The 26,443-nt window shown below is 39.7% G+C and overlaps 1 protein-coding gene across 3 annotated transcripts in view; it reads right to left on the bottom strand.

Annotated features, from left to right (window-relative positions):
- Positions 1-3,160: 3,160 nt before the first annotated feature.
- LOC128623099 (synaptotagmin-1-like) overlaps positions 3,161-26,443 on the bottom strand; it is a 71,257-nt gene continuing 47,974 nt past the window's right edge. The window contains exons 2-4 of one of the 3 annotated variants that reach the window (XM_053649986.1): positions 25,680-25,868; positions 6,941-7,113; positions 3,161-3,801 (exon numbers count right to left, since the gene is read on the bottom strand). In XM_053649986.1, coding sequence (XP_053505961.1) covers positions 3,646-3,801; positions 6,941-7,113; positions 25,680-25,842 — 492 coding nt within the window. In that variant the 5' untranslated portion in view covers positions 25,843-25,868 and the 3' untranslated portion in view covers positions 3,161-3,645. Of the gene's footprint in view, positions 3,811-5,643; positions 5,720-6,940; positions 7,114-25,679; positions 25,869-26,443 lie in introns of those variants that run through there. The other 2 variants (XM_053649985.1, XM_053649987.1) reach the window with 2 other exon arrangements.

Consider the following 26,443-nt stretch of genomic DNA (forward strand, 5'->3'; position numbering starts at 1 on the left):
AGCTAGCCCGCTAACTGTGATGAGTGATGTGTACAGTATTTTGCTCCTCTAAACAACAAACTGTAGATTCAGTCTTATAGTTATAAGAAGCGGATATGTCTGTACGTTGATTGATCTAAAGCTCATACTTGTATGAACGTTATCACTCCTTTAAAGCTAAGAGGTGCTACTGTGTTTAGTGTTAACACTGTGAGCGGCCATGGTGATTTGATGTCACTGGCTGAAGTCGGGGTTGAGGAGACGGTCCCAAGTTCCTGATTAAGGTTGAGGGGGAGTTCTCTTTGTTTTTCCCTGGGTGCAGGTCAGAAATACTGCAAAATTCAAATGCAGCATTATAGAGTGTGTGCGAGAGTGTGCGAGAGTGTGCGAGAGAGTGTGTGTGTGTGTGTGTGTGTGTGTCTTATAGTGTGTATACACCGTGAGATGAATCTGGGTCATACTGATGCTGCTTCACTGTCTGATCACAGCTCAGAGCTGTGCAGATCAGCATGAAACCCAACTGTTTCCTCCTGCAGTGTTTCCTCAGCGCAGTGAGAACAACTGAATAATAAACCTGGAATGGAAAGCCTTTAACCAAATCCACACTCGGCTCACTATTATTATAATCCTCCATCCAGTGCATGTATGAAAAGATCATGATTTGGCTCTAAATGTTGATGTTTTTAATTAAAAAAAAAAATCATGTGGAAGCGTCAGAATGAATTTTTATGGTCTGGGACTCGAAGATAGAGCATTTAATTAGGCGCAAATTTAGGACACGTCCCAGAGTGCAGGATGAGTCATCCATTTTTATTTTGTGTTTTACCCGAAATGACTAAAATGAAATAAAATTAAAATGTGTTTTTGTTGCATGTCATGATATGAGAGTCCTATATCATATCATATATCATATTTTGTCATTATACTGAATAAAGTACATCTATACTCATCCAACCATCCATTGATCCATGTATTAATTTTTCCATCTGTTCATATATCAGTTCATTTATCCATCCATCCAACCATCCATCCATTCATCCATCAATCTGTTTGTCTTTATCCATTCAACACATTCTTCTATCCATTCATTGTGTCCATCCATTCATTTATAGCAGTGTTCATTCATCCATCCACCCACCCATCCATCCACCCATCCATCCATCTATCCATCCATTCATTTGCTGATCCACCCATCCACCCATCCATCCATCCATGCATCTACTGATCCACCCATCCATCCACCCATCCATCCATCCATCCATCCATTCATCTACTGATCCACCCATCCATCCATCCATCCATCCATGCATCTACTGATACACCCATCCATCCATCCATCCATCTACTGATCCACCCATCCATCCATCCATCCATGCATAAACTGATACACCCATCCACCCATCCATCCATCCATTCATCTACTGATCCACCCATCCATCCATTCATCTACTGATCCACACATCCACCCACCCATCCATCCACCCATCCATCCATCTATCCATCCATTCATTTGCTGATCCACCCATCCACCCATCCATCCATCCATCTACTGATCCACCCATCCATCCATCCATCCATGCATCTACTGATACACCCATCCACCCATCCATCCATCCATCCATTCATCTACTGATCCACCCATCCATCCACCCATCCATCCATCCATCCATCCATCTTCATCCATTCAACATATCCTTCATACCCTGATTATGAAGTCCTGTGGTGTAATAAAGATTTGAGTGTTTAATAACTGATTGAATTGAGAAACTGAGGCTGAGCTGAGGCGTGACTACACACTACACACTACACTCTACACTCTACACACTACACTCTACACTCTACACACTACACTCTACACTCTACACACTACACTCTACACACTACACACTACACTCTACACACTACACTCTACACACTACACTCTACACACTACACTCTACACTCTACACTCTACACTCTACACACTGCACTCTACACTCTACACACTACACTCTACACTCTACACTCTACACACTACACACTACACTCTACACACTACACTCTACACACTACACTCTACACTCTACACTCTACACACTACACACTACACACTACACTCTACACTCTACACACTACACTCTACACACTACACTCTACACACTACACTCTACACTCTACACACTACACTCTACACACTACACTCTACACACTACACACTACACTCTACACTCTACACACTACACTCTACACACTACACTCTACACTCTACACACTACACTCTACACTCTACACTCTACACACTACACTCTACACACCCAGACAAAAACAGAACTGATAGTTTTGTCAAGGTTCAATTGTTTGTGTGATGGCTGAGCGTAGATCATCTCGTCCTGTCAGGTTTGTTTATGAAGGTTAGCTGCTGCACTTTTCCCCCTCAATTAACTGCCGTCAGCTACGAGAACATTCATCAGCTCGAGAGAAAAAAGGAGGAACGACAGTCTAATAAACACTTCACTTTATTAAAGGATGAGGAAGAACTTTCAGTCGATCCTGGATGCTGCTTCAGAACCCAGGTTTGTCCAAGAATGATAATAGTGATTTAACAATTTAACAGCAGCTAAGCAAGTGTCCAGGTTCATTTGGTATGTGCTGCATCACCTTTAGCTTTTACTAGCCGAAGGTTTTTACTACAGCAGAGGTCTAGTATGACTGCTCCACAATACAGAGCAAAGATACCACAGCCCATCCCCTCGTTTAATGGCTTCAAGGTCTGCAAATTCAAGGGTCAAATTTCACCTCAACATTGACCATAACTGCAAGCAAGGTCAGCTTCCTCTGTACTGCGTCCTTCCTGATTCAAACGAATCATCTTTTTCACCAGGTGAATTCTATTTACATTACTTCTCACTGTGGTTTAATGTTTCGGGACATTTGCAGAAAATCCTGCAGTTGTGAAGAAGTAAAGACACACAAAACGCAATCAGAAAAGATTCATTAGCCGTTCCGTGTCAGGATTTAAACTCACGGACTAACGTACAGACGGATAATGATATTAAATAATCAGTCTCACTAACCATGCACTTTCATTTCAGTGGATGTTTGACTGAAAATTAAAAAGACAAATTTATGGCAAGTTGATTAAAAGCAGAAATGAAATATTAACGGAGAACAATACTAATTAAAGGAGGTCATAGTTCTTCAATATCGTTGACATTTTTCTTACAATTATGGCTCAATTAAGATTACAATTCCGAGCATAATTAATGAGAGGGGTTTATAACCAGATAGATCGATGTTACTGGTGCCCCGTGTGCGGAGTAAACTCAGAGAACTATTATCAGAACGTCCTGTATTCAGTGGGTTCTAATACGCTTAGACTGCCTATTTTAACACCCTGAAGTGTGTGAATGTAAAAATGCTGATGATTGACAGTGCAAACAAACAATAACAGACTTTAGTCCGTCGACAAACTAGTAATTCTTTAAAACAGACTCTTGTTTGATAACTTAAAGCTTTTGCAAAATTCAACGACACTAGGAGTATTTCCTGTAATCCAGGAAGTGATCCAGGAGCCAATCAGACTGCAGCATTAAAGAGTTTAAGTGGTCTATATGTATTAGATAGACCGAGTGTTCTTAATAATCTGTCAGGATATCTTCTGTTTTGGTTTTTCAGTGATTATTGTGATCACTTTAAACAATACTGATGCAAGTTGGGGTTTCTTACCGTATTCTCGGTGAAATTGTAATCCAGTGAGTATTGTAATTTGCCCAGTTTTTCTTGCTCCTTAGGCTCAGCTTCCTTTTCACCCTCTGAGAGTCCGGTCTCCACTTCGTCTTCGTCCTTCAGAGCCTGAAGGAGACATCCACCAAGAGTCAGTCCGCTTGGCCCCATTTCCTGAAGCTGAGCCGCCAAGCCATCGTCTCCTGTATAAACCTCTTTTAAAGGGATCGAGCACTAAAAACACCACAGTGATCAACACCACGACATGCTTGGTGGTGGAGTTCAACCCCGAATCATGGACCCCCATCCCATCCCCATCAGCATTTTCGGGTGCCTCTACAGCGTAGCCAAATATAAAATCAATCACCAGATGATTTGTAAAGAGGATGAGTGTAATGGGAGGATTGGGAGTGGGGGGAGGGCGCAAGCATTTTGGGAAATCGAGCTTCTCAGAAGCAGATCATTTTTTTTTTGTGAATGTTTCAGGCATGGAAAAAAATCAGAAGAAGGGATGTGGAGTGTGGTGTAAGTGCGCGTTCGTTCATTTCTGGCTAGTCTGAAGTGTGACGGCTCAAACGTGCTCAAACTCTCATTCAGTGTATTAAACATCTCGATCTTATGCTAGATTTGTCAGTAAAGCATGCATGGCATTCTCGTTCCCCAAAACAGGTTTTCTCAGTGACCCCTGAACCCTTTGCATCATGCTAGCAGGAAGTTGTAAAAAAAAAAAAGAAAATACAGGAAAAAAAAAAAACCACCCCAAAAGGGCTGGTAACAAACATGGGGCCTGTCCTATTAATTGTCAGGTTAATATTTTGTGAGAGTGAAAAGGCTGAACAAAATTGATTTCTGTTCTTCACATTTGACCTTAACGGCTAATTAAGATTTTCCTTCAAGACTTCGCGCTCGGATGTTTGAGCTACAATTTTTATACATTTCGCATTATTCTTGAAGGCTTGCAGTGGCTTGCTTAGCAAACTGATTTGTCATTTTTGATAGGAAAAGGAAAATCTTGATTAGCTCAGCTCTGACAAGTAAAGAAATGTCATGTGACATTTTAGCTCATCAATATGACCAAATGTCGACACAATAGAAGTATCTTAGCAGATAAGTGCTCTGATAGTACCCAGATGGTTCAAATCCAGGGACTACCACAGAGCCACTGTTAGGAGGTGAGGAAGACCTTTAACTTAATCTCTGGAACGTTCTTCAGACGTATTTCTTCATCTTCGTATTTCTTCACCATGGGCAAAATTTAATTCCTGCTCCTGTGTTTGGACTTTCTGCAACCCAGGAACTATTGGAACTATCGGGCATTACAGTTCCAGTAGAAACATAGAAAAGTAAAACACGCGTGGTTGAAAGGCTGTTAGACAACATTTGGTTTGGATTGGTTTTGGTCTCTTTTGGATAAAAGCGTCTGCCATATAAATAAAAGCCTGGTGAAAGTTCAGCATGTTCCTTCTGCATAATAACATTGTTACTTGATGAAACTGTAAAAAAAAAGATTTTAAAAAATGTTGCCTGATCATCTGCTATCTTCTCTGATCTTCTCTTGACCTTTTGAAAGCCCAGAGAAAGTAGTGCGATTTTAAAAAGAGTGTCTCGAGGATTCAAAGATCATGGCGGTCATTGTGAAAAAGCTTTTTGCATAATTTGTACAGCTAATGAGTCGACTGGTATTTTCCCGCTGGACGGATTGTCAGAGTCGAAAGTTCAAGTGGGTGAAATGAGGGGCTGCGACTACAAAACGTACATCTAAACGGCTCAAAACCTTCTCCGTCCAAAAAACAAAAAATCTAAATAAATCAGAAATCAATGTGGTTCAGCCTCGTCCAAGCGTAACCTGAGTGCGTTATATTCATTCATGTGTATATATTTATACATATATATGTGCATACCCAGCGTTACACACATATATAGTGTAGCTAGACATGTACAGTATGCAGAATTACACATTTCTCTCTAAGGCTTTAAGTCAAGAGGCTAAACAACATCATCGCAGCAGGCTAAAGAAGATCCAACAGCAATTAGGAACCTACCGCCAGTGCCAATCCCGAAAAGTCATCAAAACACAGATAAGGAAGGACATAGAAGGAAGAAACACAAATTAAAACACACCGCACAAACACACAGGGCAAACACATGTGTATGGGCGCACCGGGAGAAATGACCAATCACAAACTCAAATCTCTTTTTATAACACATTACCGTGGCGAAGGTTAGGAGTGAAGATTATCGCTAATAATGTGAATGCTCTCTGACACAATGTAGGTTTTGTTCCAATTCCATCTGTAACACAACCTTGCTGACTTCCCCTCGGCCGGAATAGCCAAAGTCCAGAACTCCCAAAATCCTTAATTCTTCTCCTAAATGTATAAAATCATAACCTCCCCGAATCCTATATTCCCAAAGCATTAAACCCTCAAAGTCCTGAATCTTTCCAGGGTCCTATGTTCCAAGGACACGATATTCCCAGAGTCACAGGATGTGTTTAAACCAGTATTGGAACTCACTCAGTTTTCTTGTTAAATACAGGATTAATTAAATAACATCAGTGCTAATAGTGTAAGTGTCTGCTTTTTAAATCGGCGTGAGAGACTTTAAAAGAGTGCGTCTTCAATTGCAGATCCGAATTAAAGCGATTCCGGCCTTCTGAGTCCTTACACCGGAAATTAAGGCGACTTTGTCAATTACTCATTTAAAAGTGTGTCATAGTGTGTGTTATATGTCAATTAGTATGCAAAGCGAGGTCAGAGTGCCGCTGTTACAATCCGTGCTGTAATTTGTGGGTGCGTTGTTAAAAAAGGGGGCGAGCCTCGTTATTGCTCTCGCTACCCAGCGCTAATTAGCTACTGTCATTTCTCTGGGTTGATCCCACTTCATAGTATAGCAATAATAATATGCAGCACTACAAAAAAAATAGGGAAATAAAACCAAACAGAAACGTACAGAACGTAAAAATGTATATGTTTAGCTAACAGAAAGCAGGCTTGTTACGCGTTTGTGCAATTTACCATGCCAGGTTTTCAATCCTGTAATTAAAGTCAGCAGTCAAGCAACAGCATTAACAGACATTTTAGTGTATCAGTGCATTTATGAGAGCAGATTTAATGTAAACACTTTTAGCCAAATAGCATTACAATGCAAGTCAGTGATAGAAAGTGCTAGAATAAATTCAGCATCAGTGTCCTCATGCATTCTCCACTGATTAAAACAAGACAAAGCTGGATGCATAGCGCTTCGAAAGTGTGTTTACCTCTGTCTTGTTTCCGTCTATCACGTCCTTCATGTTGATGGCGTTCTTGCCCTTGTCCTTGCCCTTTTTCTTGTTCTTCTTCTTGAATATCCACTTTTTGCAGATGCAGAAGCAGCAGGACACGACGAGGACCACAGCAACGAACGCAATGGCCACAATGGCCCATGATGGCACTTCAATAGAAAAAAAATCGATGTTAGTACTGGATGGGAGAGTATCTGTGTTCTCAGTCCACAAGGACCTGAGAGTCTTGTTCCCCAGCTATGAGGTTCTCAAGCTCCTATTCCCAAATCATTGGGTTCTCATGGTCATTTAAAAAAAAACATGAGCTTTCCAGGGTCCTGTTACAAAGTTCCTATATACCCAGTCTTCTACGTTCCCAATTTCCTATGTTCCCAGTCCACTAGGTTCTCAGGATCCTGTTCCTAAGTTCCTAATTTACCAGGGATCTGTGTTCAGAAGGTTCTACTGTATGTCCTAGGATTTTAGTTTCTCGGGGTCCTGTTCAGATGTTCCTATGCTCCCAGGCCTCTATGATTCCAATTACCTATGTTTTCAGTCCACAAGGTTCTCAGGGCCTTGTTTACAAGTTTCTATGTCCCCAGGGTTGTTCTCAGGCCACTAGGTTCTCAGGATCAAGTTCAGACATTCTGATGTCCCCAGGAACTACATTCCCAGAATCCTCAGAGCTGTATGTTCACAGTTGGCTAGGTTCTCAGGATCCTGTTCCCATGTTCCTATGTGGCCAGGGTTGTTTGTTCCAAAAGTCATATGTTCCCAGGCCACTAGATTCTCAAGGTCCTGTTCCTATATTCCTTTGTTCACAGGCCTCTATGATTCCAATGACCTATGTTTTCAGGCCACAATGTTCTCAGGGTCTTGTTTCCAGGTTCCTATGTTCCCAGGGTTGTTCTCAGGGTCCTGTTTATAAGTTCCTATGTTCCCAGGCCCTACGTTCTCAAGATTCTGTTCTTTAAAAAGAACTTGAACTCCTATAGCTTATCTTTGCAGGGTCATATGCTCCCACAGACTTATTTTACCTTTCCGTGATCCTGCATTCTCAGGGTTCCATGTTCCCAGAATCATATTTTCCTTTTTAGATTTTTTTGTTGTAATACTCTTGGGGTCTTGGAACATGGAACCTGGGAACATATGGATGCTACTCTTTGTTGGTAGCATTTAGCCTATAATTATTTGAGTTGAAGTTTAATTCTAGTCCCCAAAATCAGTGTGTTAATCAACTAGCAAACGTCTGAATAAGTAATAGCACCCCCAGAGGCCTTAGCGGTACATGACTAACACTGGAGCCTGAGCCAAAATGGCTGCGAAGTACACCAGATATTTTTGGATAAAGTTTCGTTTTGGTCTAATATAACTGTACCCATGAGGATGAGTAAAATAATCTCCACTAGCACGAGTATTCCAATTTAGCACGAAGCAACGGAGCCTAATACAAAATGGCTGCCATAATGAATTACCTGGTTGTTTTTGAGTAAGCTTTCGCTTTGGAGTAGTTGTACGTATCAGGATGAGAAGCATAACGTCCACTATAATTAGCATTTCCATTAAGTGACTAGCACTGGAACCTGAGCCAAAGTGTTTTATGTTCGTTCTTTCCTGGGCTGCGTTATTTGCTGGCTTAATCGTGTTTGTTTGGAATAGGTTTAGCGTTAAGTGCTCTGAATTTTTACCAAGATAGCTGTCATTACAAATTTATAAGCAGTATACCAATACCACTCTGCGTTATTTTCTTAAAGGGCATTTTTCCAGAGCTGCATTATTTGTGCTTTGTAATGCCACGTCATTACCGAGTCAGAGAGGAAGCGGTGTTCCGTCTACCGCTAACAGCACTTTGATCAATAAAAAGAGAAGACGTTGCTGTCTAGACAGGGGCCGCTTAATGATCTCGACACAAACAGAGAAGTTTAAACCCTCGAGCGAATGCCCCCGGCCAATTTAGTGAGAATAACAAATGCCGGCGTTCTGTCTTGGCCAGGAAGAACCTTTTGTGCCAATCACCAGCAGTGAAGGGTTTATTTAATCAGCGACTGAGGTGTTTGTCCTAAATGAGTCTTTCCTCTTGAGGTAAGAAGATATCTAAAAAATGTCATTCAGGCAAGAACGAAGCCCACACAGGAGAGAAAGTTCTGCTTTTCCACATCAACGTCTAACAATAGAACCATTGACTCCAGACAGGAAGTAAGCACTTTTTAGAGTCGGTCTTTGATTAAATACAGCTTACAGCTTTAGCTTGCGCTGACAGGCGAAGACACGCTGCTGTCCTCCTCTGCACAGAGACAGGACTAACAGCCTCCTGCCACGCGCAGGAGACACGTCTGAGCTAAAACCAGCCGTGTTATATGGCACAACGTGCTGTAGACACTCGAGACACGCCTCCTTGTGTGCTGGAATTAATCCGCCGATTTTTTCTATATAAGAAAAATCCAGCGCACCAAGAACACCAAGCACCTAATGATCGAGGTGTCATCTTTACACAAAGACGGAGAGAAACACGCCAAATTTCACCCGTTGTGAAAGTTTTTCAAGTAAACTGTTTTTGAAGTGCCGCACATCAGAGAGGTGAAACATGAAGGACGGTTTGGTTGGCTGTAGATCTGTGGGAGTGTCTACACGAGCTTATATTTGAACTTTGAACGCACCGTGTGTGGATGTTATACGCTAAAATACTGAGTGATGTGGTGTGAGGAAGTTAATTAACACTACGACCCTGACGTTGATTATTTTCCTATAACAGCACATTCCCAACTGTTTTATTTTCCTTTTCTAACACAGGAATGACAACAATGGCATTTTTGCAATTTATTAAAGAACCTGGTGTATTTTTTTTTATCCATTTATAGTTACATTCAATGTTAGTTCCTGTTCTCACTTACGTTATAGCAGCTATAAACACTCGTTACCTCACCATCCCTCGCTTTATTTTCTCTCTTAATGACGAATAAAACGCCGCTCGATGTGTTACCGGGAAACCGCGAGGAAGCAGAAACTTCTCTGTCCGGAAAATGCCGTAAAACGTCTGACTGTTATAAAGCGCTGACGCTGGAGACTCCTTCCATCATTGTTAAATAAACATCTCCTTACAGAAACCTCTGACTGAATCATCGATTACAGCGTCCACGGTACGAGTCCCTGTGAACGAGCCGTTGCTATAGAAACGATAACGTATTAGAACGGGCACGGGGGTAATATAAACCTGTGATGTGCAACTCCTTCTGACCAATCAGCATCTAGGATTCAGCAGCATTGCGTGATAAAGCACTCAGACACTCTGACCTAGCAGCATCAGACGCCAACATAACAGCCTAAAAACCTTTTCTTAGGTTTATTTTTTGAGGTAGAAACTTAGTTTTTTCCAATTTTAGAAACTTGATATATTTTGTCATGAGGGAAAATAAGTTAGCGTGGTCTCTGGAGGATGAGCTTTTCTAGCGTTTCCCTCAGACAGCGCTCGCATGGAGAGAAAGACGGGAGGAAAGAAAACGAAAAATCAATGGACTGTTGACAAAATCGATGCGAGCTCTCCTGCGAGGAAAAACAGTGAGCGATGGTCTGAAGTACCGTCGCAGTACCCGGATCTCACCGTCGGCCCCGTGATGGATGAGGGACGAGGACGAGTCTGCTCTCCTGATAATGGTGTTTAGAACATTAAAATAGATTTCTCAGTAGAACTGATGAGGAAGTTCAGACCTGCTCAATCTTTAATTCTGATGAAACAATGCGATTTTTTTTAAAGGTTATAAAAGTTTTATGCACCGCTGATGGTTCCACACTGAACATGAAAAAAAAAAATGAAGTAAATAAAATAAAAAAGCTAATTAGCCTGTTAGCTTATCTTTGGCTTGCTAGTTTGATAGTTTTGCCTTCTGTGCACTAGCGTTATCTTTTATTTATTTATAATTAGGTTTATCTTCGCTTGCGGGTTTTTCCTCCCAGCTTTATTTCCACTCACTTGGTTTTTCTTTTGCTTGCTCACTTTTTAAAAAATTTCACCTGATAGGTTTTGTTTTTGTTTGTTAAGTTCGTCTTATGCTCTGTAGGGTTTTTCTGCCGCTGGTTAAAGTTTTTAATCCACCTACTAGTTTTGTCTTTCGTCTGCTAGATTTGAGTTTTTTTTGTTCAATTTATCTCGTACTCGCTAGGCTCGTCTTCCACTAGCTAGCTCGCGATCACAATCCGAGCTACTGACTGTAGCTCGGATTTAAACTGACAGAGACTCGGTTTTAAATGTATTTCAGTTTTACCTACATGAAGGAATACTTGTCCAAATGAACACTTCATCCATTAAATTATGATTAATTTTTACATAGAATTAAATTTTTATATAGAATTACTGAGAAAAGATTCAGTAGTGAAAATAATTTCTTCCGATTTTAAACTAGAAGGAAAGAAAAAAAAACAACAATGCAGCAGGGTTTCAGCCCGTGGCTCCGTCATGTCCCTCCCTGGATTTATAAAAAGGTAGGATCACACACACACACACACACACACACACACACACACACACACACACACACACACACACACATCGCTCTAACAGCTGGAAATCAGGAGCCATTCTGAATGTCACTCCTGTCAATCAGCAGATTTCCTTGGAGAAGCAATTCCTCAGTCCATAATTACCCATCTGTCCCTCTGATTCATTGCTCTCACCTCTCTCTCTCTCTCTCTCTCTCTCTCTCTCTCTCTCTCTCTCTCTCTCTCACTTCACCGACCCACCATCACACAGCTGCCCCCACACTCACCACCGCTCGCCGGTAATCACCAAAACCTGAGGATTTTGATTTTCACCACCGTTTAATGCTCAGAAACAACAAAATTGTGAGATTTTTTCGGAGGCTAAGATATCTGATTAGCCTAGCATGCCCTAAAAAAATCCCCCAAAGAACTAGCATGATGGAGCATGTAGATGAGTTTGTGTTTCGCTCTGTGTAATTATGCATTAGTGTTTATGAAACATGGTATTTAACCTTTTCGCGAAGATGCATTCAGCCAGTTAGTGTTGTATTTTGCTTGTTTTATGATTTTTTTAGTTCATTTCGCAGATTAGGTTTTCTTTTGCTCACTAGATTTTGTTTTCTTCCTGCTAGGTTTATCTTCCGTTCTCTAGGTTTTATTTTTTTGTGTCTTCTGCTCGCTAGATTTGTTTCTTGCTCGCTAACTTTGTCCTCCATTCACTACGTTTTCAAAACTTGCTCGCTAGTCATTTGCAGGTTTTTTGGTCCGAAGGTTAGCTTTTTAAAGTTTTAAAGTTGCTCGGTTTATCTTTATCTTCTGTTCACTACCCTGCTGAAAAAAAAAAAAACCCAATAGAAACCTCCACAGAAATTCTAATAGCTTCCACTACAGATACCATTACAGACCATCAGCTAACCGGTAAAATCATTACCATTTAGTGGTCCTTAATGGTATCCACTAGACATAACATGTCACCAATAGAAGGCAACAAATTCACAGAAAAAGACTCACAGCAACCATTAGAGCTTCCATTAAAACCAATACAATTCCCATTATAACCATTACAAATTCTATGAGGGTTTCTGTTGTTGCTGTTTTTTCAGCAGGATAGGTTTATATTTCACTTAGCTTTGCTCATTAGGTTTTTCTCTCTCTCACCAGCTTTGTCTTCCGCTTGCTAGTGTTATGATTTTTATTTTGCTAACTACCATCGTTTTCCACTCAAATAGCTTTTTCTCTCCCTCCCTAAGTTCTTCTTCTGCCCATTACAGAACGAGTCTAGTCATGCGGCCCGCATTACAGTGCATTTATTAGCGTTAGTAAGTAAACACTGTTAGTCCGTTTGAATCAGCATGAGGTACAAAACGATTCACTTTTTGCAGCCGAGTCAAATCGCTTTCACACCTGAGTTCACTCGGAAGCAGGCGGAGACCACTACAACTCAAACGCTCTCTGACCCGAGTGTCATCGCCGCGTTCTCACGTGCCTGAAGAAGCGCACTGAGAGGGAGGACATCCCAGATTCCCATTCAGACAGGATAAACACTGCAGATGTGAAAGCACTCACGGAGGAGCGACACCTCAGTTTGCTTCCCATTGGCTGTTAGAGGAGGTTGTTTTGATTTGTTTTCCAACTCAGAAGTGACGGTGAAGTGTTTAAAATGCCAGCCACACCTCCAAAACTCTGAGTCATGGCTGCACTGAGAATAAACCACCGTCCAAATCATATCTGCTCAGTGGTGCTCCATTTCCAGTGATGGGCAGGGGGGAGGAGTGCTAATACTTTGTGTGAGGAACAGATGGACTATGGTGAGTAGCACTACACCTACGAATGACCTGTTCGGGATGTAGATGCAGAATATCACGCATCAGGAATTTCAGTGCAGGAAATACAAGAAAATGACAAGAAAACACAACAAACAACCAGCGCATTGTGCTTCGCGATGCCGAGCGACGCACGGACACCTTCATAATAAAAGATGGAATGATATTTGGAGTAATTGCGCTGGTGTGTTGAGTTGATGAGAACATTTACCATTTCTCTTTCTAATTATCCAAACTGCTTCATTCCAATTTAATGCTTTGCCCATTAACACGATTGTTTCATAACTTCTCCGGCGTAATAGTTTGCACTGTAGCGCTGTAAAATTCAGAGTATCTCCTTCATCACAAACGTGTCACTCATAAAGACACTTTTGTGTTTCTTAATTAAAAGCGCCCGAGTCCCTGAAAGCTACTGAAGCGTTTGCTAATTAACTCCATTGTGCGAGCGTGTGTTCTCCCGAGAGAGTGCCACGCAAGCATGTGCTTCCATCTGAAACGTCGCTTATCTCTTGTTCGACCACACAAACTCTCATACACAGTCTTATACATGTGCGCACACACACACACAGACACACACACATGCACACACACACAGTGGGAATGCATAGATGTGTTTCACAGCTGGATCCACATCCTCGGCCAACTTGAAGCGTCTCACTAAAACATCTTCCTGCTGCGTCCCAAATAACTCTCCACTCGTGTCCTCAAGGACACACACACACATACACGCACACACACACACACACACAAACACACACACACACACTGAAATCGTTCTCAGTGTCTCAGTGTCTCTGTATGGTATTCGGGTTTATCTCGTTTCTCTTATCGGATGTGACGGCTGAACAAAAGAAGACAATCCTCCCTTTTCTCAGATTTGACGTCTGTCTGAAAAAACATTTTGATGTTTTAGGACAAAATGGACACTGGAGATTTGACGTAAAGCTCCTTAACGTCATCGCTGTAAGATTTTCTTTTTTGGAAGTAAGTCCTAAAATCCTAAAAGACACGAGTTGCTGCTTGAAAGAGAGAAAATAAAAGAGAGAAAAGTCAGGCGGCGTAAAATGATCCACGGAGTAATGTGCCTCAACTCCGGCTAATTTGTTGTGACAGATTGTTGTTGGTCAATTAACCCCGGCACGACGACATGTTATACAGCATGCAGAGATGAACAGAGAGAGAGAGAGAGAGAGAGAGAGAGAGAGAGAGAGGTAACCTGTCTGCCCTCCTCAAATACATTTTAATAAGAAAAGGAAGGACTGAAGTATTAATATGATTCACTGTTTGTAAATTTTGGGAAAAATGTAACATGTTTGATGGTGAATGTCGGTGTGTGATGGAGAATGTCGGTGTGTGATGGTGAATGTCGGTGTTTGATGGTGAATGTCGGCGTTTGATGGTGAATATCGTTGTTTGATGGTGGATGTCAATGTTTGATGGTGGATGTCGGTGTGTGATGGAGAATGTCGGTGTGTGATGGTGAATGTCGGCGTGTGATGGTGAATGTCGGCGTGTGATGGTGAATGTCGGCGTTTGATGGTGAATGTCGGCGTGTGATGGTGAATGTCGGTGTTTGATGGTGAATGTCGGTGTGTGATGGTGAATGTCGGCGTTTGATGGTGAATGTCGGCGTGTGATGGAGAATGTCGGCGTGTGATGGAGAATGTCGGCGTGTGATGGTGAATGTCGGCGTGTGATGGTGAATGTCGGCGTGTGATGGAGAATGTAGGTGTGTGATGGTGAATGTCGGTGTTTGATGGTGAATGTCGGTGTTTGATGGAGAATGTCGGTGTGTGATGGTGAATGTCGGTGTGTGATGGTGAATGTCGGTGTTTGATGGAGAATGTCGGTGTGTGATGGTGAATGTCGGTGTTTGATGGTGAATGTCGGTGTGTGATGGTGAATGTCGGTGTGTGATGGTGAATGTCGGTGTGTGATGGTGAATGTCGGTGTTTGATGGTGAATGTCGGTGTTTGATGGAGAATGTCGGTGTGTGATGGTGAATGTCGGTGTTTGATGGAGAATGTCGGTGTTTGATAGAGAATGTCGGTGTTTGATGGTGAATGTCGGTGTGTGATGGAGAATGTTAGTGTGTGATGGTGAATGTCGGTGTTTGATGGAGAATGTCGGTGTGTGATGGTGAATGTCGGTGTTTGATGGAGAATGTCGGTGTTTGATGGAGAATGTCGGTGTGTGATGGTGAATGTCGGTGTGTGATGGTGAATGTCGGTGTTTGATGGAGAATGTCGGTGTTTGATGGAGAATGTTGGTGTGTGATGGTGAATGTCGGTGTTTGATGGAGAATGTTGGTGTGTGATGGTGAATGTCGGTGTTTGATGGAGAATGTTGGTGTGTGATGGTGAATGTTGGTGTGTGATGGAGAATGTTGGTGTGTGATGGTGAATGTCGGTGTTTGATGGAGAATGTTGGTGTGTGATGGTGAATGTCGGTGTTTGATGGAGAATGTTGGTGTGTGATGGTGAATGTCGGTGTGTGATGGTGAATGTCGGCGTGTGATGGAGAATGTCGGCGTGTGATGGAGAATGTCGGCGTGTGATGGTGAATGTCGGTGTGTGATGGTGAATGTCGGTGTGTGATGGAGAATGTAGGTGTGTGATGGTGAATGTCGGTGTTTGATGGTGAATGTCGGTGTTTGATGGAGAATGTCGGTGTGTGATGGTGAATGTCGGTGTGTGATGGTGAATGTCGGTGTTTGATGGAGAATGTCGGTGTGTGATGGTGAATGTCGGTGTTTGATGGTGAATGTCGGTGTGTGATGGTGAATGTCGGTGTGTGATGGTGAATGTCGGTGTGTGATGGTGAATGTCGGTGTTTGATGGTGAATGTCGGTGTTTGATGGAGAATGTCGGTGTGTGATGGTGAATGTCGGTGTTTGATGGAGAATGTCGGTGTTTGATAGAGAATGTCGGTGTTTGATGGTGAATGTCGGTGTGTGATGGAGAATGTTAGTGTGTGATGGTGAATGTCGGTGTTTGATGGAGAATGTTGGTGTGTGATGGTGAATGTCGGTGTTTGATGGAGAATGTCGGTGTTTGATGGAGAATGTCGGTGTGTGATGGTGAATGTCGGTGTGTGATGGAGAATGTCGGTGTTTGATAGAGAATGTCGGTGTTTGATGGTGAATGTCGGTGTGTGATGGAGAATGTTAGTGTGTGATGGTGAATGTCGGTGTTTGATGGTGAATGTCGGTGTGTGATGGTGAATGTCGGTGTTTGATGGTGAATGTCGGTGTTTGATGGAGAATGTCGGTGTTTGATGGAGAATGTCGGTGTTTGATGGAGAATGCTGTTGTTTGAAGAGAATGCTGAAGAAGAGTTTTATGAAGAGTTTTGGAATTTCAGGGTATTTGTGGGTTGGTGTTTAATGGCATGTCAGTGCTTGATGGGGACTGGTGGTGTCTGCTGGAAAATGTTTTGTGGTATTTGATGGAGTATTTTGGCTTTTAGTGATGTGTTTGGGTTCGTGTGTATTGGAGAACGTGAGTGTTTAATGCCCGATGAAGCTCTAATTACCCATATATAAACAAGATCAATTTAAGTGCAACTGTAAAAGAAAAATGTCATTATTTAAAGAAGCATTTTATCCACTGTGATCATTCTTTTATAATTGCACAATGGCCATAAAATTAATTACATTTTCAGACAGCAGTCAGTTATGAAATGGTCATATTCATATCATTCTGCAGTAAATACTCAGTGCTCAACACTGTGTGAGATTTAACAAGCATGAAATTGACACAAATTGAAGCTTTAGTAAAAACTCCAGTGTAAAATTTGTAACAGGTCGGACAGACGGCAGCTCTCACTGTCGCTTCATATAATGGAGAGCTTTGCTTTTTTTGTCTTTATTATTTAGGATAATTGTGGTTGAGTGTGTAATAAGGGCTCAGGCTGGATCCGCGCTGAGAGGTTAATGATTATTCGCTGCAGGGGCTTCGGGCTCAATCAAGGAATCCTGGGAGAATTATTAAACATAAAATAAAATGGCTATAATAAAGTTTATTAAAATTAAATACCTGACAAATACCATCAAATGTCATCAAACACCTAAATTCAACCCTAATTACTATCTGATAGTCCGGTATTTATTTCATGAATATGGCACCGCTTTTTTTGAGCAACAACAATCCATATTTCTCCAACAAACACCACAGCACTCAAACACTGCACTGGTGTGTCATATCTGTATGTGATTGTTGGGAAGCCCTACAATGTAATTCCTCATTCACACTGATTAATGTGGTGCCATTGTTCTTTTTACAGAACAATTTAAAACCTGGTAAGCATGTCAGTGTTTGATGGTGAATTTTGCTGTTTATTGGTGTTTGATTGTAAATGACTGTAAATTAATGAATGAATCCCAACAGACACCAGCTTTATAATATTATATGTGTTATAATGTTCAGTTAAACTTGATCAGATTTAGATTAATCTTAGACTTATATATTTAAAAATATGTTCTTTTCATTTTTTTTTTTTATCCCTAAGTGGATTGTAAATACTCACGTAATTCACTTTTGTTAAACTGCCATGTGATTATGGATTGAGCGTCAACTTGAAGAACCAGTGAGCTACTTGTACAACATTCTTCTAGAAGAGAACATTTTTCTAGAAGAGAACGTTCTAGAAACGTCTACATTCTTCATACATGCATGAAATCCATGAATATGACAACAGATGTTTTTGGGTTCTACAGTGTCTGAGACAGCGAGAATGCCAGGGGATATAAAAAGCTGTATTCCAGGTCAATATGGCATCATGCTATCTGCTCATTTTATTTATTTATTTATTTATTTATTTATTTATTTAGTTATTTATAAAGGAACATCTTCAGAAGCTTTCAGAATTAGTTTACAAATGTTTCACTCTGCTTAACGTATTTTTCTTACGTAGAATCCTGTGGTGCCGGTATATCATTACAACCAGTCCGTGTTGAACTGAAATTCTGTATGAAATCATTCTCTCATCCGACCACAAACACGTCGATAATTCCATCACGTCTCTCGTCTGGAATCTGATATCGTGTTAAATGTGAACACACACTGGTGTAAACACACTGAACGTGACTGCGAGCTTACAAACCAAATCTCAAGCCATTAGAATTCATCGATCTTTGTAAGAGTCAGGGAAGGTGAACAGTCTGAAACTGAGTTGCTCTGAACTCTGAAGAACTGATCTACGAAAGGTTTGCGTTTGATAAAAAAATAAATAAATAAAAATGATCAAAACAGTCTCCAAGCTGATTTATTAACAAGCGCTACAGAGGATTGAGTCTCGAATAAAATAAAAGTTCTTGCCCGATTATACATAATTTGGGGTGTTTCGATCTAAAAGTGTAAAATAGTGGGTGGAGTCGATGCGAAATCATGTGTGTAAAGTAAAATAATATGACTGAAGGGCAGGTATTAAATTTGTAGAAGCTTATTTACACCACTCAGACAAAATAAAACTAATCTTTAATAAGTTCTTAAAATGATGTCATAGTGATTTCTTGTAATTATGAATGATTAATTAGTATTATAGCACAATGAATTATGGGTTAATATTTGCCACGTGTTCAGACCTCTGATACCAACAGCATGCAATTGACCTCATGTAAACCAGACACACGCTACACATGTCTACACACTCATTTTATCTTCTTACTTTATTATAAATGATAAAAAACCCTGCTGAATTAAACAACAGAAACCATAATAGAATTTGTAATGGTCTTAATGGTTATAATTGGAATTCTATTAGTTTTAATGGAAACTATAATGGTCCATGTCAAGTCTCTACTGGTAAGTTGTTGCCTTTTATTGCTTCCGTGTTTTGTCTAGTGGATATCATTAAGAGGACCAATAATAGTAATAGTAATGGATTTAATGATTAGCTGATGGTTTGTAATGGTATTTATAGTGGAAACCATTAAAATTTCTGTGATGGTTTCTGTTGTTTTTTTTTTTTCAGTAGGGAAGTTTTTTAAAGAAGGAATTAAAGAAAAATACTCAAATACAGTAAATAATGTATGAGGCAGTAACAAAAATACTCAAACTAAGCATCTCTGCAAGATCTAAACTCGTCACAGCTCTCAAGAACAGTTAACACTCACAAAACCCTCATTTACATAATCGTTCCCTTTCCAATTTTGCATACGACATCATTTACATAATTATTATAGACAGTTTATCAGAACTTACGGAAATCCGCGCCCTTTATTTGGAATTTAGCAAGTTTCTAACAGTTTAATTGCTGATTTGAATCCACGGATGGATAGACAGACAGATAGACGGCCATCTGTTGCTCGTTAGTCACATCTCGGATAGCATTCGGGATGGAGTGTGTAAATTGGGAAGGTGGTGTGATGGAGTGTGTGTGTGTGTGTGTGTGTGTGTGTGTGTGTGTGTCAGGTGCAGCGTTACCTGTCTGTGTGATTTTGCACAGCCGAGTGTGTGACGGCTGCCGTGAACGGAAAGTGACTGTTAGTCAAAAGAGCTGCAGTGACAGCAGGCCACAGATGAGTCCTGCTTGAATATTTATGGACTTCAGCACAACATGCCGTAGCGCAGGGTTGCAGTGAGGAAAACCAGTCACGACGAGCGAGATTTTTGCACTGAATTTCTCCATGACGCTCCGGCAGTAACAGAGTAAATAAACAGCCCCTGATTTCAGCAGCCATTTCGCTGTTGGTGTTAGTGGAAATCAAGCAACCTGCGTCATAATTCTGTTTCTCCAGTTTATGAATACAGAGGTTTTTTTCTCAAAATGCTAATGTAGCTGAACGGTAACAGAGACGTGTAGCTAATATCATGGAAACTGCTTGGTATGGCTAATAATCAATTAAAAAAAAATAATAGAATAAGTCTTTGTTACGAATAAACAAATAAACAAATAGACAAATCAATCCTAAACTATTCATGAGGAGGGAGTATTCAAAATACAATAAATGATGAACGAGTAATAACACTCAAAACAAATAAACTCACAATAAGCGATAAACTAGGTGGAAGTAACAACAATACTTACAAATAAACCATAAAGCAAGTACTAGTAACAAAGTGACTTATGATAAACTATACATGCTCACACTAAATACACACGTTAATGATGTTTGAACTGAAAATAATGAAAATACTCATGAAAAACAGTGAACTAGGTAAGGTACTTTATTGTCAGTGTATACAATACAATAAAATTTAGTTTGGCGACTCTTAGACAACTACAAGAGCATTTAAACATAAAACGCTGAAAGGAACTCCCCGTTCCGTTAAATACTCACAATATTAAATACCGACGCTAAATACTCACAATATTAAATACAGACATTCAATACTCACAATATTAAATACCGACGTTGAATACTCACAATATTAAACACTAATGCTAAATACTTACACTATTAAATACCAAAGCTAAATACTCACACTATTAAATACAGACGTTGAATACTCACACTATTACATACCGACGCTAAATACTCACACTATGAAATACCGATGATAAATACTCACAATATTAAATACAGACGCTAAATACTCACACTATTAAATACCGACATTAAATACTCACAATATTAAATACTGATGCTAAATACTCACAATATTAAACACTAATGCTAAATACTCACACTATTAAATACAGACGTTGAATACTCACACTATTAAATACCAAAGCTAAATACTCACACTATTAAATACAGACGTTGAATACTCACACTATTAAATACCAAAGCTAAATACTCACACTATTAAATACAGACGTTGAATACTCACACTATTAAATCCTGACGCTAAATACTCACACTATTAAATACCGACGCTAAATACTCACACTATTAAATACAGACGTTGAATACTCACACTATTAAATACCGACGCTAAATACTCACACTATGAAATACCGATGCCAAATACTCTCAATTTTAAATACGGATGCTAAATACTCACAATATTAAATACAGACGCTAAATACTCACACTATTAAATACCGACATTAAATACTCACAATATTAAATACTGATGCTAAATACTCACAATATTAAACACCAATGCTAAATACTCACACTATTAAATACCAATGCTAAATACTTACAATATTAAATACCGACGCTAAATACTCACACTATTAAATACAGATGCTAAATACTCACACTAGCAAATACCGATGATAAATACTCACAATATTAAACACTAATGCTAAATACTCACACTATTAAATACCAACGCTAAATACTTACTATATTAAATACCGACGCTAAATACTCACACTATTAAATACAGATGCTAAATACTCACACTAGCAAATACCGATGATAAATACTCACAATATTAAACACTAATGCTAAATACTCACACTATTAAATACTGACGCTAAATACTTACACTAGTAAATACCGATGCTAAATACACACAATATTAAACACCAACGCTAAATACTCACACTATTAAATACCGACTCTAAATACTCACACTATTAAATACCGACTCTAAATACTCACACTATGAAATACTGACGCTAAATACTCACACTATTAAACACCGATGCTAAATACACACAATATTAAACACCAACGCTAAATACTCACACTATTAAATACCGACTCTAAATACTCACACTATTAAATACCGACTCTAAATACTCACACTATGAAATACTGACGCTAAATACTCACACTATTAAACACCGATGCTAAATACTCACAATATTAAATTACCGACGCTTAATACTCACACTATTAAATACTGACGCTAAATACTCACAATATTAAATACCTATGCTAAATACGCACAATATTAAATACCGACTCTAAATACTCACACTATTAAATATCGACGCTAAATACTCACACTATTAAATACTGACGCTAAATATTCACAATATTAAATACCGAAGCTAAATACTCACACTATTAAACACCGATGGTAAATACTCACAATATTAAATTACCGACGCTTAATACTCACACTATTAAATACCGACGCTAAATACGCACAATATTAAATACCGATGCTAAATACTCACAACATTAAATACCAACTCTAAATACTCACACTATTAAATACCTATGCTTAATTCTCACAATATTAAATACCAACGCTAAATACTCACAATATTAAACACCAACGCTAAATACTCACTCTATTAAATACCGACTCTAAATACTCACACTATTAAATACTGACGCTAAATACTCACACTATTAAACACCGATGCTAAATACTCACAATATTAAATTACCGACGCTTAATACTCACACTATTAAATACCGACGCTAAATACTCACAATATTAAATACCTATGCTAAATACTCACAATATTAAATACCTATGCTAAATACGCACAATATTAAATACCGACTCTAAATACTCACACTATTAAATATCGATACTAAATACTCACACTATTAAATACTGACGCTAAATATTCACAATATTAAATACCGAAGCTAAATACTCACACTATTAAACACCGATGGTAAATACTCACAATATTAAATTACCGACGCTTAATACTCACACTATTAAATACCGACGCTAAATACTCACAATATTAAATACTGACGCTTAATACTCACACTATTAAATACCGACGCTTAATTCTCACAATATTAAATACCAACGCTAAATACTCACAATATTAAATACCGACGCTAAATACTCACAATATTAAATACCGACTCTAAATACGCACAATATTAAATACTCACACTATTAAATACCGACTCTAAATACTCTCAACATTAAATACCGACTCTAAATACGCACAATATTAAATACTCACACTATTAAATACCAACTCTAAATACTCACACTATTAAATACCGACGCTTAATACTCACACTATTAAATACCGACGCTAAATACTCACAATATTAAATACCGACACTAAATACTCACACTATTAAATACCCACGCTAAATACTCGCACTATTAAATACTGACGCTAAATACTCACAATATTAAATACTCACACTATTAAATAACGACACTAAATACTCACACAATTAAATACTCACACTATTAAATAATGATGCTAAATACTCATAATATTAAATACTCACACTATTAAATACTGATACTAAATACTCACAATATTAAATACTCACACTATTAAATACAGACACTAAATACTCACAATATTAAATACTCACACTATTAAATACAGACACTAAATACTCACAATATTAAATACTCACACTATTAAATAATGATGCTAAATACTCACAGTATTAAATACTCACACTATTAAATACCGACACTAAATACTCACAATATTAAATACCGATGCTAAATACTCACTAATACTCACACTATTAAACACTAATACTAAATACTCATACTATTAAATACTGATGCTAAATACTTACAATGTAATGAGTAAAAAAAAGGCCTCAGATCATGAATTATAATGTCGTGTCCTTCAGGTTCTGCAGTAACACTTTAATGATCAGGATCAGGGTACGCTGGAAAGTCATACATGCTAAACAATGCTAAAATGGAGGCCATACACTTCCATTAACTGTTAGCAACATTAGCCTCGATTGGATGGAGTACATTTGGGGAAAATGGTGGAATTTTGGACCGTGGCAGAGTAGTGTGTGTGTGTGTGTGTGTGTGTGTGTGTGATGGAGTTGGGGGACTAAAACAGTAATTTAAGGCACTATAATGGAGTGTCTCTTGGCTCGCTCTCAGAAGGGGTTTATCCGTCTGAGGCCAACTCGGCAACCCTTTATTTTAGAGTTGTCTACAGTAAAGCAATGTGATCATTAATGTGTGTGTGTGTGTGTGTGTGTGTGTGTATGTGCGTGTGTAAAGGTCTCAGGACACTTTCCTTCTCTTTCTCTAACATTTCCGTGGATATTCAGTGCTGTGATGGTAAAATCAGCCTCACATGTTAGGGAAACGATATTGAACTGCCATTTAACACTTCTACCTTCATACATGATGTATGTAATACACTGTGTGTGTGTGTGTGAGAGAGAGAGAGAGAGAGAGAGAGAGAGAGAACAGCGCTAATGTGAGTGGAAACTCTGCTTGTATCTGTACACACATGACTGCCTCAGTCACAGTGAGGCCACGCCCACTTCATCACGCTTCATTCAGCTTTATCGTGCTTTAATCAGCATCACTTCCTGCCTGAGAGACACACTGCGCTATATTTACTCTCAACCTACGTGATCTGAGAACACCAAACAGCATTATGGGGAATTTAGTACACACTCACACACACACACAGTAAGAGAGAGAGAGAGAGAGAGAGAGAGATGAGAGATGAGAGAGAGAGAGACAGACATGGACAGAGAGAGAGAGAGAGAGAGAGAGAGAGAGAGAGAGAGACAGAGAGAGAGAGAGAGAGAGAGAGAGAGAGAGAGAGAGAGAGACAGAGAGAGAGAGAGAGAGAGAGAGAGAGAGGTTGATCCATTCATCCGCTACGTTTGTACAATGTAAATAAAACGATTGATGAAGCTGTTTCATTTTGTTTGAATCACAAGGACACTGATGATTCTCTCTCTCTCTTTCTCTCTCTCTCCCTCCCTCTGTCCATGACTGCCTCTCTCAGGTTCTGTTCTTATTTTACTTTCTCTTCCCTTAATTTTTCTTCGTTTCACCTTCTCCCTGTTTTATATCATTCTGTCAGTCATTCGCTCTTTGTTTCTTTGTGTCTCTCCTTCTTTCTCTCTCTTTCTCTCACTCTCTCCCTCTATACAGTATATCTGCTCCTCTCTCTGTCTATCTGTCTACCTTTCCATCAGGTTCCTCCTCTTTTTTTCCATTCTCTCATACTGTCTCTCTCTCTTACTCCTGTCTATCTGTTTGTCTCTCTTTTTTAATCTCTTGCTTTTATCCCTGTCTCTCTTTCACTACTTCTATCGTGTCTTTCCTTTCCTTCCCACCAATCTTTTCTACTTTTTCACTTCCTCTTTCATTAAACCTTTGTTTTCTTTTTCTTCCACTCTCGCTCTCTCTCTTTCTCTCTCTCTCTCTCGCTCTCTGCCTCACCGTTTTACAGTCTCTTCTCTCATTTTTCTCTTACTCGTTATGTGTCTGTCTCTTTGTTCCTTCCTTACAGTCGTTTCCCACTTCTGTCTCACTTTACTTTTACTCCCTCTTTCTATTTTCTTAAATCTGTCTATCTACTGTGTCTTTCTTTTCTATTTATTCTGTACATATCTTTTCTTTATCTCTCTGTTTTTCTGTCCATTTTTCCCTTTTTATTCACTATCTCTAATTTCTCTCTCTTTACCAGCTCTCCATCCTCCAGTATCCTGTGTGTGTGGGGGGGGGCTGAATACCCTGTACTGCAGTTTCAGCACCACGGACAGCGCAAGTCTCAGTATATACACCAATGAAACCGGGGTACCATCACTGTGTGTGTGGTGTGTGTGTGTGTGCTGTGTGTGTGTGTGTGTGTGTGTGTGTGTGTGTGTTTCAGACTCACGTGGGATTTTGTTGAGTTCGTTCATGAACTTGTCCTTGAGTTTAGAGAAAGCCTCATCTTTGGGCGCGGCCGCTCCGGGAGAGGAGGACTCGGTGCTGTTGACCCGAACCTCTGGCACAGCACTTGGCACCGGGTTCCCCACTAACGCCTCCCGCCGACTCATCGCTACAATCTACAGCCAGGCACGAGCTGAGAGACAGACAGACAGAGAGACAGACAGGTCAGTTATCATTCATTACACTGTATGAATCCTGAGGAAGATATCCTTAAAGTAATCGTCATGATGACGCACTTAAATGATTCAGTTCAAACTTTGATTCCTGATTCATCACTGTTCCAGGCTGCTAGAAACAATCACATCGATTTTGCCAAGTAAAAAGGGTGGAGCTAAGGTAATAGTTGGTTAGTCAATCAAGTGTGCTAATTAGAATATTAGGCCACACCCAATGAGACAGTTCAGCTGGATGTTTGTTTGCTTGTCCATCGTGTGTTTTGTTTGTTCAAGTTTGGTAACTTTTTCATATTTCACACTTTTTTCCCACTGAAATTGTAAGCGGTTACCGTAGAAACAGTCTAGAGGTTGGCTTCACGACCAGTACTGGCCAAGAACACGATGTCAGAAAGTTGAAAATAATTTCCATCCCGATTGTGTCAGTCTGTGATCTTTATGACTTTGTGAGGTTTTCTCCATTGGCTTCAGTCTGTTATTATTCACAACGAGAGGAGGATAATTACACACGAGAAAGAAGAGAGAGAATGGTGGA

This window comes from Ictalurus furcatus, chromosome 19 (assembly GCF_023375685.1).
Source record: "Ictalurus furcatus strain D&B chromosome 19, Billie_1.0, whole genome shotgun sequence".
Taxonomy (NCBI): domain Eukaryota; kingdom Metazoa; phylum Chordata; class Actinopteri; order Siluriformes; family Ictaluridae; genus Ictalurus; species Ictalurus furcatus.